The 18,644-nt window shown below is 39.2% G+C and overlaps 1 protein-coding gene across 1 annotated transcript in view; it reads right to left on the reverse strand.

Moving 5' to 3' along the window:
• Positions 1-12,824, reverse strand: part of LOC105443243 (helicase with zinc finger domain 2-like) — a 30,665-nt gene extending 17,841 nt beyond the window's left edge. Inside the window, exons 1-7 of the mRNA XM_030979122.1 lie at positions 12,461-12,824; positions 11,397-11,633; positions 8,731-8,909; positions 8,046-8,260; positions 7,466-7,849; positions 6,609-6,684; positions 1,179-5,298 (exon numbers count right to left, since the gene is read on the reverse strand). Coding sequence (XP_030834982.1) covers positions 1,179-5,298; positions 6,609-6,684; positions 7,466-7,849; positions 8,046-8,260; positions 8,731-8,909; positions 11,397-11,633; positions 12,461-12,582 — 5,333 coding nt within the window. The 5' untranslated portion in view covers positions 12,583-12,824. The remainder of the gene's footprint in view (positions 1-1,178; positions 5,299-6,608; positions 6,685-7,465; positions 7,850-8,045; positions 8,261-8,730; positions 8,910-11,396; positions 11,634-12,460) is intronic.
• Between the last annotated feature and the right edge of the window lie 5,820 nt (positions 12,825-18,644).

An 18,644-nucleotide genomic window follows, 5' to 3' on the forward strand; every position in this document is an offset into this window, starting at 1 on the left:
AGATGCAGAAAAACAAGAGAAACGGAGCAAAACAAATTGAGTAAAATAGGAAAACTAATAAGGAAGTTTTAAGTTTAAAGTATGAAAAAGTATAGAACCTAGAAATCCCTATTAAACAAATTGCTAATTTGGTTATCAGTTTGCCTCACTATTTATCAATTGCTTTATATATATATTTATCCCATTTATTTTCCTTTTTATCCCCGAAAACTTGATTTCCCCATGCTTTTGCCCAGGCTATATGATTTGTATCATATGGCATGCATGATATGTCACAAAATCTTTCACGAACTTTGAAGAATTAATACTATTTTCTGAATATTGTATATTCATAATCATTGATTTTCATTTAAATAGTCTATACAATTTCACATTTTTCATGATATAACTGAAACAAAATTACACAAGAACATATAACTATCAACATAACTTGGATGCTCGTGTGGGGAAATAAGATTTTCAAGGGGAAAATTAGAAATTTATATATCCAATACAAAGAAAACAATTAGTGTGTGAGGCAATAACGTCACATACTTATGAATAGGTTGCCAATTTGTCTTGTGATTTTCAGTTTTTAATGTCATCAACAATTCAAAACTTTCTTATTAGTTATCTGATTTTGCTTCAACTTGTTTTGATTGGTTCGTCTGATTGTTCTGCTTTTATTGAAAGTAAGTTATTTTGGAGTGGACTTGCCCTTTAAAGGCCAATCATCGTGCTCTGTTTAATGCAGCTATTTTGGGGAAAAAACAGAAATAATTATATTAAGTTTTGAATTGCTTGGTACTAGCAACCCTACAATTCAACTACATTAAATGTAAATCACAAAAATAATTTTCCATTAGATGATCCTCTTTCAAAGAAAAACTATTCAAACATTGACTGCTCATCGGTAGTAGAGAGGAACAATAACAATATGTATAAGAGATAATGCAACTAATGGGAATTGCTCTTAGTCTTCTTCTTTGTTATGTGTATTGCTTTGGGTGTTATCTGCGATTAAAGGCTCGTTCATTTTTACAACCTGTAAGTGAATGGCAATTGCGCACAAAGAATGCCTTACAGGTATCTACGAAGCTCTTTGTAACAAGGAACAATAATGTTATTTACCGCGTCATATCCGAATGAAGCGAAATAATGGCCTAAATCTGTTTATATTGAGCACTGAGTAGACCTACCTGTTTGGCTCTGGTTTAGAAATGAACTCCACAGTACTTGCAACATGATGATCATTACTCTTTTCTGGAAGTGGCACGGACTTCTGATGCACTACAAAGTGGACTGGAAGTGACTTTGAATTTGTACGAAGGAGCTGTTGGCATGTGCGACAATGCTGAGAATCCTCGCCTGTCAATATCCTGCAGTGGAGAACACACGTTTGCTTCTCCCAGTCTTTAGCATTGAATGGACCTACATGATGTCTGCGTTCTCGGTTATCATACCCCTTGATCTGTAGCAGAGGCTTGGTTTCCACGTCAAGATTGACCAGGTGTATGCACAGGTAATGATAATTGCTCTTCATTTCTTCTTTTGTTTTCCAGATCTTTATGTGGTTAACTTCAAGGAAATTCTTATCTAACTGAAAGTGACCTGTGAACTCACTTGAAGTTTTCTGCCATGTGATTGGCACTTTCTGTATAATGATGGTGTCATCATCGCTGACTGCGTTGTGGCAGGAGATCATAGACAGGATTTGAAGCCATTTTGACTTGTATGCTGTAATGTTGTTCTCCTTGCCTGGAATGTCAGTGGCTATCCTTGAGAAGCACTGAACGGGTTGTGATCGATGCTCTGCACAAATATCCAAGTGAGGAGTCATGTTGAAGAGTTGTACTTTTGGAGTAAGCATACCCTTCATCATCTGTGCATGCATCTGGACCCTGCAGGGATCACCCAACTTGTAGCTTCGTTGGAAACGCATAACTCCCGCTTCCCTCTGTTCTGACCTGTCATCCTGATTTCCTCTCCTCTGTGAGAAGGGGTTCTCACTACCTTGGGCATGGATCTGTGCTGTCTCAATGGCAGTCCGAACTTCCTCTAAGTTTCCATCCCTATACATACTCTTGATCGATTGCAGGATCTCTTGCCATTTGTCCTTTGGAATTGTGACAGGAACGTCTGAACATGTGACTCTAGTGCTGGCTGGTGATTCTGCTCGGCATTTCCTGCTGTAGTCATACATGCTACACTTCCATTTAACTTGAACATCTGTGAGACCTTTATTTACTACTGGTTTCTCGGAGGGCTTCAGAATACTAAAGGGAATTACTCTCCGCCTAGATTGGATGTATCTACGATACGGGATAAGCAATTTCATGGATGACTCAGTGATCCCTTCTACAAACGTTGTTACCTGAAGAGGAGCTTCCTTGAGCTTCAGAGCCAACTTCAGCTCTTTTGTGGCTATGCCGAAGCGCTTACTTTTGGTATGTTGATTGTTGTAATGATGGGTGATCTCAGCCATCTCCTCAGCAGTGTAAGGGCATTTGCTATTCTCCATGCAAGCAACAAGCATCCTATGCACAACAAGGTCAATGTAACGTCTGATGGGTGAGGTGAATTGAGTATACGCTCTCATCTGCAGAGAATAGTGTTCTTGCTTTTCTGGCGTGGTTTCGCTTGTTGATACGACGTATTCTGCAGATTCCATGATGGCGTACAGGTTAGACTGAGCCACTGCATGTTGTGGGTGGTTTTCATCTTGAAGTATGAGATTAGCCATATCCTCCATATGACTTCTCGATGCATTTTTTGATTCACAGCATTCTTTGACCTTCTCCCATACTTCTGCAGCAACTAGGACGTCTTCTCCACCTTGATTTTCTTCTTGAACGTCATGAACTGCATCATTGTGATTAGGATTCACAAGTTCAGGAAGACGAATACTGTTTCTTGCAGTGTTATCATGACATCTTTTCCATGTCTCTACCTTCTCTTGCGATGGTGCCAGCTGCCTATGAAGTGGTGTACACTCAGGAAACCTGGTAAGAACTTGTTCAGCAACAGCATTATTGGTCATCAGCATCAGCTCTTCGATTACGCTGTGGGCATGTGGAGAAGAAAGTGCCCCTCCATCATCGTCATCAGCATTGTATACCATCTGTCCATCTCCCAATCGCTGCTTTCGGCGATGTTTTGACAGCTCATATAAGTACCTAATAGGTTCTGCAACACGCATGTATAGATCACAAGTATTGCTGCTGTCAAAAATCAACTCCTCTGCCTCGTCATAGGTAAGTCTCTGACATGATCGAATCACGGACCTTCTAAACATAGGCTCCGCAACGATCTGCCCTTCATGATCAAGAGTGAAAATGACTGACAATGCAAGTCTATCCTGTTCCGGGAGCAAGCTTAGAAGCCTTGAGATCACATCCTTTGGCAGCATATGATAAGCATCACTTTGGAATGGATGGTAGAATGTTGTACCCCTCTTGTAGGCATCTTTATCCATTGAACTGTCCTGTTGAATGAAGTAGGACGCATCTGCAATGTGTACACCAACTTCATAGCGCTGTCCAGGTAGACAGACACAGCTGATGGCATCATCCAAGTCTGTGGACCCAGGAGGATCCACAGTGAAGATGGTCCTTGTCGTTCGGAAATCTTCTCTTTTCTGAACAGCTTTATCTGGAAGACTCCATCCTTCAGGGAAATCTTGCTGCATTTGTTCTCTTGCAGCTGGCTTACATTGAGTTATGATGCCATGCACAAGTTGAAGGATGTTAAGCCCCTTTTGTTCTGTATCGCCATGATCCAACTCTTCAACAGCTGCTCCCAGTGGATATTGAGCCTTTTGGGGCCACACGATATAGCGAACAACAAAGAGTTTATGATTTCTCTCCGCTTGTGTAACCTCTACATCTTTTCTAGAGCTGCATTCAGTTCGTGTTTTTGTCAAACTCTCAAACAGTGTAACGACAGCTGCATTATTCTCTGAAGCGCATCTTCTTCCCCTTCCCAGGATAATCATATTAGGAGACGAACGGTCAATAGGCACCATAACATTATCATTCTGAGGATGAATGTGGCACACAAACGTTTGTAACTGGAGATTAGCATTGTGTTCAATGATGCCTACTACCCTTCCAGAGATCTTTATTTCTTGTTTGGCATCATCATCTTCTTCAACTTCTTGCTCATCCTCATTTGTTAAGACCTCTATAAGAATCTTATCACTGTTGAGGGCATGTCCTCGACGCTTTACATTCATGATGGGTATCTCATCGCCTGACTTTCTGTCTTGGGGGACAGCATATGTACGTCCAGTGATTTCTTGGCGGAAGATACAGACCTTGTACATGTCAGGGCTTTGAACAGCTTTGCGACGAAGTTCTTCAACATCAGTCTCTTGTGCCTCACAAGAGGTATCCACTCTTACATCATTTGGATCATCTGAATCATATGAATCATCTTGTAGAAGGACATAACGACCTTCTCTCTCCACTATGCGTAGGTTCTGTAGCACATGTTTATTCGTACGGTTTGTTACACTTGGTACTGTAGCTCTTGTTGCAGATGGTGTAGTTTCCCCTCTTTGTGCGGTCTGTAATCTTACTCCAGCTTCTAGCTCCTGTATATGTATGGCATCTCGGCCATCAGATTCTTGTCCTGATGCAGCCTCTTCCCCTTGATCTTCGGCCGACACCTCTGGATGTAATCTCCTATACTCCTCAGCCATGTCCTCATTCACTTGAATCTTCAGTTCTTGAAGCCATTCATCAACAAGCGGGGCCTCCTCCTCCTCGTCTTCATCATCAGCTGCAGACGCAGCAAAACCGGCACCAGGTACAGGGTATTCACTGGCACTTCTATGTTGCTTTCCAGTCCTCGGAGAGCAACTTGGCACTTCAATTGCTCTACTGACTGTAGGTCTTGCAGTTACAATGTGAGGGGTTCCCCTGCCGGCTGCACTGTGAGCGGAATCTCTAGGAACGAATGCTTTTGCACTAGGGTTGAGCAGACGTTTGGCATTTGCAATCTCATTCTGGACAGTAGCCATCGTTAGGCCTTGTTTACTATGGATGGCATCATTCCTCTCGCATGTCATGATGTATCTCTTCCATGTCTTCTGGCATTCCCCTGCTGAACAGATTGCTACAGGATCACCCATGACAGTTATGAGAGACTGTGCACGGGTAAAAGCTGTGTTCAGAAGCCCTTTGTCTGAAAGGAATCCATACCAGAACTTGTTTCCCACATTTCGGTCACCTACTTGGGGGAGGGACGTGGTGTCTATCTTATTTAACGAGGATCTCGTTCTCACAGTGCTCAGAAAGACAGCGCGATACTGCTTCCCTGTACAAAGTGGATTAAACATGAAAATATATTTTGTGACTAAATATAACTTATAAACTAAATACTTATACACTTTACGAGGGAGAAAAATATGTCTGAAATACATTTTGGCTTCCCATTGATTACATTCAGCCAATAAGAAAAAAATTGTATCGAAATTTACATTGGACTCATTATTGTTAGAATTTATACATTTGCACAAATTTACAACATAGTAGTGCAGAAAGCTCCATGACGTGGAATGTTAAATAATGAAATCGTACATTCAATTGATAATAGTTGCCCATAAACACATTCTCTGTTCACACTATTTGTAATTCAGAATAGGGGATAGTTTTAACGTATTGACACCCTTTGATGCATGATCATGTATTGCCAAGACTTGGATAAGTATCTAGTAGGCCTGTGTCATTATGGATTTTGCAGAACAGGGATAATAATTTCTCGTTCAACTAGCCAAAATTTTGATATGAGAAATTGTCCTGCAGTAGTCAGCGTGTGAAAGCAGAGAGGAATACATTTGTAGGCCTAAAGCTATGATAACAACCTCCAAAAGTAGCCTGCTCGGCGGCCGGACGGCGAATATCGCACGGCCGACCGCCCGGGCACCGCCTGTTTTTAGTGCATCGCTCGGTCGCCGCTAAAATTTTAGCGCGGAGTTAAAATTCGGCGCCTGCTTACTTTTCACTCGCCGCCAAAAATACGCTCGGTCTCTGGGCGTTCGCCGCCAGGGCACCGACTTAATCGAGCGTTCGCCGTCGAGCGATTAAGATCAAAAATCGATGCCGCTAGGTCAAAGGCTGCCGAGCGGTCGCCGCCCAGTCTTTAATTTATTGTCCTACTATTTCCACTATTTCGTGAGTGTATATTTGTTTAAAATTGGTGCATACCACATTGTAATTCAAATAGTCTGACCGGCATGTTGGTCTCATGTGTGGTAGCCTATCGTAGACTGCCCAGACGTCAGTGAGTCATATTTTGAATTCCGTTTCTGAACAAGCTTGGTACCGCGAAGCTTGAAACCTTTGTTCCACCTTAAATATTAGAGCCCTGAAAAGTCCAATCGTTGTCATCTAAAATGATATCCATTTATTTTTACATTATTAATATTGAATTCAATTGAAATTCAGTTCGTTAATTTTAAGTTCAGTATCGCCAAAACATCAAAATTCAATTTTGAAATACCCAAAATATTAACAATTCAAACCAGGGTTTTTAGCGTGACGGTCGGAAACGCAAGCGGGGAACCGTTTAAAACTCAAGCCTACTATCCAGTCAACTGGTTCAGCAGAGTATCTTTGGAAAATTACCTTGCACATTCTGCACTGTCTCAACCGTCACAGCGTGTAGGCCTCTCTTCCTCATCTCTTTTCGGATTACCTCGACCTATCAAAAAAGGCAAACAATTTTCCTTTTAAGACCAAACTATAACAAAAAGTATTAAAGCCAAACAGGCTAAATCTTGAATATTTACCGGTAAAAGTGTGCTATATTTTTCTAAATAAACTGGTTTAAATACCCCCTAAAAAATAAAATAAATACAAAATATAAAAATACATATATATATATTTATATATGTACATATAATAATATAAAAACCTTGAGCAACCTTGTGTTAGAAGAAGAAAAAGAAAGGAGAAAGAACTTAAAAAAACTTAAATTCTAAAATGTCCGTAATTACCTATTATTATGTAGCATTTCTCAACCTTTAAACTACGAATTTATTGGTTGGGGTTTTAAGGCAAAGAAGGCAACATTGATTATTGATTTTTGTTTCGCTTCTGTAAATGTTAAAGAAAATAAGATGAAATCAACACAGGATATTTGGTATGCCTGAATAAGGAAACTATTTTTGATCTATATAGCTATACATCCACAATGGCTTAACGTGCTTTACAGATACACAACAAACTTCAAAGCAAATACCGGTTATCAACATCATCTCAAATCAGTGAACTTTGAGCACCGATTCTCAAAGAGGACACTTATTAGAACTTTGTATACAGGTGATAGAACCACAACAATATTGTACAATAACATTTAAACTATAAAACACCTTACTGCTTTCAAGCCAATGTCCATGTACATGAACCGATTTCCTTTAATGTCATATCAATGGAGTAAATGTCATGCTTTGATTAATACTTATAAACAAAAGGATACTTACCTGAGCTCTGTAAGGTGATAGTACCACAACGTCACTCTGTTTGGGTCTATCCCACTCTTCAGGCCAGTGCTTCATCAATGAAGCGACGTATTCTGCAATTATCTTTGCTTCCTCTGCATTCATGTATGATGTCCCAACAAGCTGATCCTCCCCCCGCACGTCCACAAAGTTGAGAGGAAAGAGGTTGGGGTGGTCACTGCTGGTGCTATTTGATATGAAGGATGTGCGATAGTGCACCTTCAAGAAGTCTAGGATGGGTTGGCAGCTCCTGTAGTTGATGGTGAGGTTGCAGCTGGCGTGGCAGTCATTCTGTTTGTCATATTTGAAAAGACGCTGCAGCAGGGACATGTCGAACTTGGCCCCTTTCGTGCGGGGAGAGTGCACCTGCAATTTTTGAAGAAATCACAATCGTTGATCGGTGCTCATGTTTTGATTCTTAGATCTAGACATTCAATAGATCATGGGTGACCTATGCTTTGAATACACGAAACCCCTCCAAGTAAATTGAGCCATTTATTTATGAAATTCACAGTATGATAATTCACAGTCTAGTTTCCTAGCATATTGGCTTGTACTTTACCTGTGGGCTCATCTGTTTCGGATCGCCAGCCAGCACAACACTTGTATCCTCTGTTGCTAGGGCTAGCGGAATGACGGCCTCCGTCTCTAGGGCTTGCCCGGCTTCGTCTATCACAATGTGAGAGAAGTATCCACGCAGTGTAGCTGTTTTGGTGAGGTGCACCGCTGTCCTCAGAGTGACTACAACTATACTGGGGCCCTTTCTGGAGACCCAGTCTAAAAACAGATGGGTCAAGAATTCAAAATATTAATCTGGTTTGTAAAGAGCTATCATTATGGGAATATGATTATATCATTTATCAAAGATATACAAAATCGTTCTTTGGAATACTCAACTATTCAAGAAGAAAAAAATGAATTAATAGTAATACTGGTAGTTAAAATAAAGTAGCATTAATACAAATTTCCAAATGATGATAATATTGATTATAACTAGGCTTTAACCAAGCTACCCTGCATGAAATGTTGATCAAGCATTCAAGGAATAACTTTAGACCGGGTACCCATTTATTCACTTTAACTGGGTATAGAGTGTCTAATGTACTAGGTTAAGGTCTTTCCAGAGTGTTATTGTTATCGCAGGGATTCAAACCCAATCTCTACATCAAGACCACTGTCATCCAGTACTCCCGGCTCCTACAGACAGGCTGACCTTGAAACTCGGTGACCAAAATTGCAGGTTTTACCTTGACATTCCTCTTCGGTTGGCAAACGAGGTCCTGCAGCATCGATGAGCATGTATTGCTTCACTGGATCTCTAACCGTGCTTAGTTTCCGCATTGTTGCGTACACACGCACCATCCAAATATCAGGACTATCTTGACAGAATCCATGAAGATAATCTCGTATGTACAGATCAGCAGCACTGTAAACAGGAAATAAGGATAAGAACAAATACATTTTACTGCAACGGCCAGCAAGGAAGCATTACTAAAATGATTAATAACAAAACAAATAACTGAGCTTTTATGAAATATAATGGAACGATTTTTTTTTGTATAAATAATAATAAATTACATTTTTAAAGGACACATGTCACCCCGCACCACAAAAACGCCATAAAGATGCCAGAAAAGACTTTCTAGCTTAGGGTTGGTCCTGAAAGAAAAGATTGTTAACTTTAACATGATATATTACTCATCAATATAACCCTAACGCAATCAAAAAAGAAAAGCATGTTAAGTTCAATATAGAAACATGGTGTAGAGAAAGATGTGTTTAAAGTCTGTTGTCTATTTACCACTTTTACTTCGAAGGTCGTGTGCAAGGTGACAAAAGGAGGATTACAACTCTATAAATATTTAGAAGGAATAATCAAATTGTCCTCAAACTTGGCACACTAACTAATCACGTACTTTCCATTATTTCTTTATGGCATCAATGTAATATCTTAATGTTTTAAAGTTATTTGAGATCGAAATGAGACCAGTAGCAAGGGTTGTAACAAACCAAAACTGCTAAAACAAACTCAAAATTAGGAAGACATGGTCCACAAAGTACAGCCAAAATACCAGTTTTAAATAATTGTTTTGCTTCCAAATTTTGAAATTACTTAGAAAAAAGAGTATGATCATCCTGAACAAATACACCTTTATTAAAGGTACTTAGTAACATTGTGATGGTTGATTTCACAAATCTGTTGAATCAGGATCCAAAACACGTAAAATTATGTTTGTATGTATGGATTATCCAACTACGATGCCCCAAATCCGAAATTAATTCACGCAATATGAAGATTTTTTACAAAGTTCAACGGGTTTTCGAACGGGCGTCGATGTGCGGCGCTTCTGAATCTAAATTCTCCCAACCATTTTTTAATTTTCCAAACCGTTTTTCCATGAAAAAAAGACATAAAACAGGCTATACAAAATCTGATAACTTAAATGTCTGGAATGGAATGTACAGCCATTTTATTGCTTTATGAGATTTCCATTCACCTAAAATGTAATTAAATTGTAATAATATAGTTGGGAGAATTAAGGAATCGATCGGATCAGTTTTTCCCAATTTGCACCATGAATAATGGTCCGTTTTTGCTCAAATTTTCAGGTTATCTTTAATTGTACATCTAGCATTGAAGTCACTACCTTAGCACCACTATCTGTCATCTGAACAATGTTACAAAGTCCCTTTAAGTCTTACTGGAAACCACACTTTGCGTCTTTTTGGTGGCTTTGTGTTATGGTGTCACAAATATACTTTGTATCATAAATAGTTAAGAAGACAATTATGATGGATTTGCAAATATATATAAATAAAACCTATAATACACCAAGCATGTTAGTTGTTTGATCTCATGGTTTGTAGTAGTAGGATGTTAGGAATCGTATCTGGACACCCAACCCTTCGACAAGCTTCCCCGGATAATCACCCCTAGGAAAAACACGCTCTATGACAACTACCCTCCAGACAATTACTCCCTAGGACAACCACCCTCTAGGACAACTATCCCCAGACAACTACCGCCTAGGACAACCATCCTCTAGGAAAACTACCCCCACACCACTACCCCTTGGATAACTATCCTCCGGGACAAGTACACCCAGACAACTACCTTTAGGGCAACCGCCCTCTAGGACATATACCCCCTTGACATCTACCACCTATGGTAACTACCACCCAACTACTCCCGGATAATAACCACTTAGAGTAATTATCAATCGGGGGTGGTTGTCCTAGAGGGTGGTCAGAGGGGGTAGTTGTCTGGGGGTCAGTTATCCGGGGGTAGTTGTCCTAGAGGTTGGTTATCGTAGGGGGTAGCTGTCTGGGGGTAGTTTTCTGGGGGTAGTTGTCCTAGGGGTGGTTGTCCTAGGGGGTAGTTGTCCTAGAGGGTGGTTATCCTAGGAGTGGTTATTAGGAGGGTGGTTGTCCAGGGGGTAGGTGTTCTAGAACCGTTGAGCAAATTGCATGTACTTTAGAGATGACCAAAACTGACATGGCTTTGGAGAAATCTCCAAGAGATATCATTTTCAATCTGGGAAATAGCATGGATTTTATATGAATACCGTACTTTGTTTTCTATACGTATTGTAGAACAGCCTCTGAGGAACTAATAATTCTTTGCTTTTAGTTAGTTTCTCTTTTCTCGTGCCTTTACTATTATATTTATTAATTGTTATGTTTCATTGTATATTTTCTGTTTAATACTTATTCATTGTTATTATGTTTTGCATGATAAATAAAATCAATTGAATTGAATTGAACAAAAATCTAGACCCCTACTCTGCCTTACTTCTTCTTTTTTACTCTTCCTCAGTTGGTGCTTACATGTAAAATATATCCTTTCAATATATTTTTGTATTGCAATAGAAAAACACCTCTATCAATTCTGGAAATTGTATTTAAAAAACACCTGTTTGAATGAGTGCAGATCAAGAATTTAGCATCCTTTCTCTCTGTCAAAGTTCTCTGTATCGCTGTGGCCAGAGTATGTGTCTTTCCTGTCCCAAATGGCCCTAGGATCATGGTTGGACCACTAAAGGATGTAGCTTTACTTCCTCTTGTTCCTAGTGACTTGATAAGGCGGACAACTTGCTCCTGTCGCCTGTTCATACCTTCAAAGCAGTCCTCATCAGCTACTTCCGGAAACCTATTTTGAACCAAAAATCCATATTCTGAAATGGATACATGTATTTGTTTTTTAAAATTATCACACTACTGTACATGTTCTTATTTTCAATTCAGTTGCTTGTTTGCTTTGAAATATCCGATGGAAAGGCAGCTTTAAGTAACTGTGAAATATTTCATTTCAATAGTTACATGTTTATGTATAGGAACATCTGATTTTAATCATGTAGTGATTTGTTGCCAACTTCTTCTTCTACTACTGCTACTAATACTACTTCTACTACTACTTCTACTACTACTACTACTACTACTACTACTACTACCGCTCCACTACTAATACTACAGCTGCACTACTAATACTAATTCGTATAATAATAATAATAATTGCACATGTAGTCCGATGTCTGCCCAAAAGACACTAGATCTACGATCAGCTAAAGTGTTCAAACCAATTGACTTGACTCATTTACAAAGTCACCCAACTAAGTCTGCTTTAATAGATTCCTTAGTAAAATGTAGTGGCAGGAAAAAGATGCGTTTGGAACGCAAGAGGTGTAGGAGTTTGTAGTGATGTTTTTAACATGTTTATTTGGGTCCTGTCTTATAAACAGTTGCGATTAATCGCAGGTTATTGGCGATTGATATCAATCGCAACTTTGAACATAAGCGGTAGGAGACTGCAAACCTGCAATCGATTAAATGACTTGCGATTGATTTGGATCAATCGCAACTCCGTCTTTTTAAGCCTCATCAATATAGTACATGTATTTTGCGTTATTTTTGGTGCAGCTATCTTTTTCCATACCACTCATCTATAGTGCTAATGATTTAGATAAAACAACGGCTGACCTATTCGGCTGCTGTCCTTTGGGAAGAACAGTGTCCATACAACTCAAGCTATCCACAGCATGATGCATAGAGAGAAATCGCTCTCGACTGATGCACAATTGAACGGTCACTGACACATTCATGCCTCCCTTCAATTGACGCTCCTTCACACATGATGACCCAAGGGTAATCACAATGGCACCCTTCTCAGACCGCACCTTCAGAGCCTCATAGACTACATCTGACTGCTCGTGAAATTTGATGAAGACGGTCACAACAAAATCCTGGACTAAACGAGAAGCTTCTGAGTCATCGTGAAGCGGCTTGTCAAGGGTGATAGTCCCAAACAGCTCTTCTCCTTCAGCACCAAGGAGAGAATCTTCCAGCTCGACATGCTTGGATACTTTCATTTTGGTTACTGTTCGGTATCTTGAAAATGGTATACAAATGGGATAATTGTATTAAAAAGTTGTGAATGAATATCGAAAGCCATATACCTTTTACAAAATATAAAAAGATAAGCTATCAATGATCCCTATGCATTGGTGTTGAGCTGTCAACAATAGGGACTTTTAGATTTGCGTGGACTGATACGTTTGACGTCCATTCAAGGCAGTGCATTAAAAGGACGTCAATCCACATTGTCGTTCGGCAATTCTAAAAGTCCCTATTTACAAATGATGACTAACGCCTGTTGGGATGGTAACATGCTGACATGAGGGCAGGGATAAGGTGTTGACAAGCAGTGTTAATTCGACACGGTATTAGTTGTGGTATGTGACATGATTCGGGGATTTTAGCCTGTCTTGGCTAGTATCACTGGTATAGACATGTGGAAGGGTGGAGACGAGGACGTCGCTAGACTCTTTTCAGTGGGGGTGGGGGGGTTACACTGTTAGAACGGTGTTTAAAATATCACTGTTTAAAAGAATGTTGTTTAAAAAAGTAAAAAACGTTGTTCAAAATCGAAAAATCAGTGCTCGATTGGCTTAAACAACTATCTATTTAAAAAAAGAAGATTTAATTAAACAGAGTTGTTTAAAAAGTCCCGGGGGCGTCGTTGATATTTTCTCGATACGCGATTGCAATTCGCGCACACACATGCGATATGCACAAAGTACGTACATAATACATGCATGCAAGCATGCAGTGCTAGTGTGCAGTGCAGTGCAGACGAAAATGGCGGAACACGGGGCAAGGCGACGACTTGGTTCTTCTCGGCTTCGCCGATGGGGTTTAGGTGAAGTTATAGAGACAAATAATAATGTTGTCTGTCACTGCCATGAATATGATGACCAAATGTTGAAGTAAATTGGCAACAAGCTCTGCATGTTACAGTGTATAAATCGTTGTGATTATTGCAGGAATGGTTCCAGTAGGTCATTTCACAAATTCAAACAACCAGACAATAAACAGTTCTGTTTAAAATTTAAGCAACTCCTTTTAAACAACCCAGTTGTGCAGTAATACTGAATAAACAACAGTTGCTTAGTAATTTAAACATTATTGTTTAAAATTTAAACAACTTGCTTTAAACAACCGAGTTGTGCAATTTTATTACTATTAAAACAACTGTTGTTTAAAAGCTTTCCTAATTTTTAAACAACTAAGTGTTCAAAATGTAAACAACCTTAATTTGTTTAATTTTTAAACAACAGTTGAGCGATTCACCGGTTAACTTGGGGTTGTTTAAAATTTTAAACAACTTGTTTAATTTGTTCTAACAGTGTAGAGGGCACCGAGTACCGACATAACTAGCCACCAATTACCGACAAATACATTAATGCCAATGTGCCAATGTCTACAAATGCAACTCTATGAAACCCGGGGCCGGGGGCTAATTTTCCTACGAACTATCTATACCTGCTCATGCAAATTTTCCTTGACCTCATAAATATACAGTTTATTTCGTCAAGACTAGTTAGTATAGCTATACAGAGCGTCCCAGAAAACAGCGATGCCGAGAACTATTGATGTTTCATTATAACTTAAGCACAATTATAATTCATGAATGACACATATTGTTTAATTAAGCTAAGATTTTCCTCTTTTATTTGATGCAACTCATATAATGCATATGTCACGCATGAGTTATTAAAAACAATTTGGAGAAAGGGTACCAAAAAGTCATTTGGCGGACGGTATCTGAATTTCAAAAAGTAGACATTTTGTAAGAAATTTTCTGCCCTTTCATATGACACCTCAACTAGGAAAAATGAGCTAGTAATAACAAAGTTCCGTTTGTTTAAAGCAGTGCTTGCATTTCCATGATTTGATTAAACGAATTCGTTTTCGTTGTATGCCTGCCGTAGCAACAAACGGAGTTGACAAAAGACTTAACTCCGTTTCGTTGACAATCAGCTATTCATCAAGTTATTCGTCTATGGCTGATCGTTGACTTTAATCGCTCATGTGTGAAATATGCATCATATGACTTGCATCAAACAAAAGAAGAGGATCTAAGCTTTGAAAATATGACATTTTTGTTGTTGTCTGTATAAAGAAAATGAGCAACCTTTGTTTTGCAACTATTCGGTGTAGCGTGGTCGTAAAGACCACTGCGCTTGAACACAAATCTCCCGGGTTCAAAGCTCGATGATTTTCAAAATTTGTAATTCCAATCATTAATATCTTGATAATCAGACAGGCGATTGGCTTGTAAAAGTCAAGGAGTTCCTGACAGACCTAAAGGTTTATAATTATCATTGCAGCATGAGCTAAATCAAGGATTATTTCTAAAGGATCTAAGACAAAGTTACCGGATCCCTTTAAAAGAATACTTCCACCTGGGTATCATGGAGTACACTGCTTGTGCATAAATGAATAATGATTAAATAACTTTCATGACCACGTATCCATTATTTTTTTCCGTATATTTCACAATTTGGTCTGCAATGACCTTTATAGTTGCTCATGCTCAGAATGCCACTACGAACTGGCTTATTGACAATAATCGTTGATGATTGCTGGATAACAAGTCACTGTTCGTAGAAAAAAAATAAAAATAAAAATCGCCGGCCAACCGTCACTAGGAACTTTCGCACGGCGACGCAAGTGCTGACTACGGGGTATTTTAATGAGCTCACCACCCGAACAAGCTCGATTTTCGCTCTGAGTGCGACCCCCCCCCCCCCCCCCCCCCGCTAAGTTTAGCGTTGCAGAAGGCCCCGTCGCCGGTTGCGAAAACTCCCTAATGCAAATTAAATCGCTACGGTAGCCAACACGGAGACGGTCACGGCTCATTTTAATACCCCGTAGTCAGCACTTGCGTCGCCGTGCTTAAACTCCTTAAAGGGAAAGTCCACCCCCCAAAATAAGTTTGTTTCGATAGAGGCAGAATAATAAGAAAATCAGGTGAGTGAAAGTTTGAGCAAATTCTGAATGAAAATAAGAAAGTTATGAATTATTGAAGTTGTGATCAATCAAATACAAATTGGCAACTCTGTGACTTATTATACGAGCTCTCCTTCATTTGCTTTGTGCATAATATTCCATAAAATCATGTTTTCTTCGTTATTGATGACGGAATATATATTTGTTCCTTGCAGGGGGAGTATAGAAACATATTTGCAATTATTATATTTAGGGTGCATGTATGGTTGAAATTTTTCTTGAGGGAAAATAAAAATTTTAGATTTTTTTAGTACTGAGCAAATGGAAGTTGAGCTTGCATGATACGTCATAGAGTTGCCAATTTGTGTTTGATTGATCACAACTTCAAAAATCCTAACTTCCTTATTTTTAATCGGAATTTGCTCAAACTTTTACTGACTTGTTTCTCTCATTTTTCTACTCCTATTAAAACTAACTTAATTTCAGGGTGGACTTCCCCTTTTTAGGCAGTTTTCGTAACCGGCGACTGGGCCTTCTACAACGCTAATATTCGCGAGGGGTCGCACTCAGAGCGAAAATGTCCGCGTAGCGTCCGAACCTACGACGGTTTTCAGCTGTATTAGCTTCGGGAGTCGAGCTAGTACGGGGTGGCGAGCTCATTTAAATACCTCGTAGTCAGCACTTGCGTCGCCGTGCGAAAAGTCCCTAATCGTATTGTGGAGAGTCACATTCGTGGAATAAGTGAACAATCTTAATTCATCTTGGAATACTCTCAAAAGACTTACTTAGCAATCATCTCCATACATGCTCTCTCTTCGTCTGTCAACATGCAATGCATGAATCGTCTGTATGTGTTCTTGTTAAGACTATGAACATCACCAAGGAAAGCTGATTCTCGGATTGAACCAGGAGTAGGATACTGTCCCTCCAACCTACAATTTAAATATAAAGATAACAAGGAGAAGGAGATAAACAGGAAAAAGTGGATAGATCATATTAGGAAAAAAGGTAGAGAAATTGATTTGAAGCTAGCTACAGACAAGACTAGATGCTAGGTGGAGAGTGGTAATGAGGCGACCCCCCCCCCCCCCCCCCAAAAAAAAAAAAAAAAATAAATAAATAAATAATAATAATAATAATAATAATAATAATAATAATAATAAATAAATAAATAAATACATAAATAAATAAATAAATAAAAAATAGAGTCTCCCTATGCGCTTAACAAGGTAAATAAAGCAAATATAATTTACAATATGTTGCTATAAGATACACAAACAGGATTGGAAAAACTATTATATTAAAATACAATGCATTCCTTTATAAGACTTGAATGACTATTAGAACAATTGAGAAATGGGAAAATAAATCCACTAAAGGGACTCTCAAAGGAATACGGAAAAAACAAAAGGGGACGCCTTTAAAATCATACTCATAACCTCAATAGGGACCAGTTTTTTTAAGTGAGACAAAGCTTACCCTTGAGTCCATTTATCCAGTTCTGCATATTTGATGATCTTACTGTTACTCTCGTTCCACAGGTCAGCTGTGTTTACCGTCTGCTCTTTATACTCCAATTCTTTCATTTCACTTTTGGAGCCAATGGTCACTGACAGCTTTAGGGCAAGACATGGCTGATCACCTAAGAAAACCACAAAGATAGACATGTACAGTGGCGTATGCAGGATTTATCCAGGGGGGGGGGGGGGGGTTAAAATCGGCCCCAAAATTTCGCAACGACTCAGCCAGCCGGGGGGGGGGTGTGGTACGAGGACACTTTTTTTTTTTTTTTTGTCTCGAAATTTGATAATTTGACATTTTTATCCGTTGGGGGGGAGGTGGGGGGGGGGGGGTAAGGTCACCTTTTTTAGCTCAGCCATTGGCATAATTTGTGTTTTTTTTTCAATTAAAAAAAGAAAACTGAAAGGTTCCCCCCAAAAATACACAAAACTTACACATACACAAAACTCAAGGGGGGGTTAACCCCCCCCCCCCCCCCTGCGTACGCGCCTGTACATGTGTGTAACTTACAATCAGTGGGAAATTAACTTCCATAATTCTGGCAAACCAACTTTACTACGTTGACCACTTCTCAAAAGAATCATACAGTAATAGTTAAAAAGAACCTCTACAAGTAATAACATTGAAATGGAACAAAATGAAAATATAGAGATATGATTGTGGTCGAGCTAACATCTTCTAATTTCTAAAAAGGTGAAAGTGGGGAGTGCACAAGTCCACAACCTCTTTTGACATCAGTGATCGCACGTCAGGACAAAATGCAATCATTATACCCGACTGTATTAATAATCCGTGCTTAAGTATTTTAAACATAAAAGTGCATGAAAACAAAGGGTACATTCAAATGGTCAATGGTAATTTAGTGAAATACAGTTAACAGAGGCTTTGGGGGTACAGCTAGTAGAGGTCTTGTGGTCAAGTGGATAATCCTAAGCTGGAATGTGAACCGCTGTGGCATTGTGCGTACCGGAAACGAATCACTGTCTCGGCACATGACTGCCACCCTAGCAGGAATTCATTCCTTAAAATGCTCGAGCACTGTCATGGCAGCCGTGCAAAAGATGTTGTAATAACAACGGCGTGCCATGAGTGGTAACATGTAAGCTGTTTGAGAACCCACTATTATTATCATCATTATTAACAATTTTGTTTGCAATTATGAAAATCATAACCAAAGTTGAAGACAAGCCACTGCTAACAGGTTGGAGCCTGATTGGATGAAGTTGACTGCTATTAGCAATGGTGCGCCCTGAGTGGAAATTTGCTAGACATGAGCACTGTACAAGAACACATTATAATTATTATTTGTTTTTGTAATATAAAGTTAAAAATTAAAAAAATTCTCACCAAA

The sequence above is a fragment of the Strongylocentrotus purpuratus genome, unplaced genomic scaffold, assembly GCF_000002235.5.
Source record: "Strongylocentrotus purpuratus isolate Spur 01 unplaced genomic scaffold, Spur_5.0 spur5_scaffold_10, whole genome shotgun sequence".
NCBI classification, from domain to species: domain Eukaryota; kingdom Metazoa; phylum Echinodermata; class Echinoidea; order Camarodonta; family Strongylocentrotidae; genus Strongylocentrotus; species Strongylocentrotus purpuratus.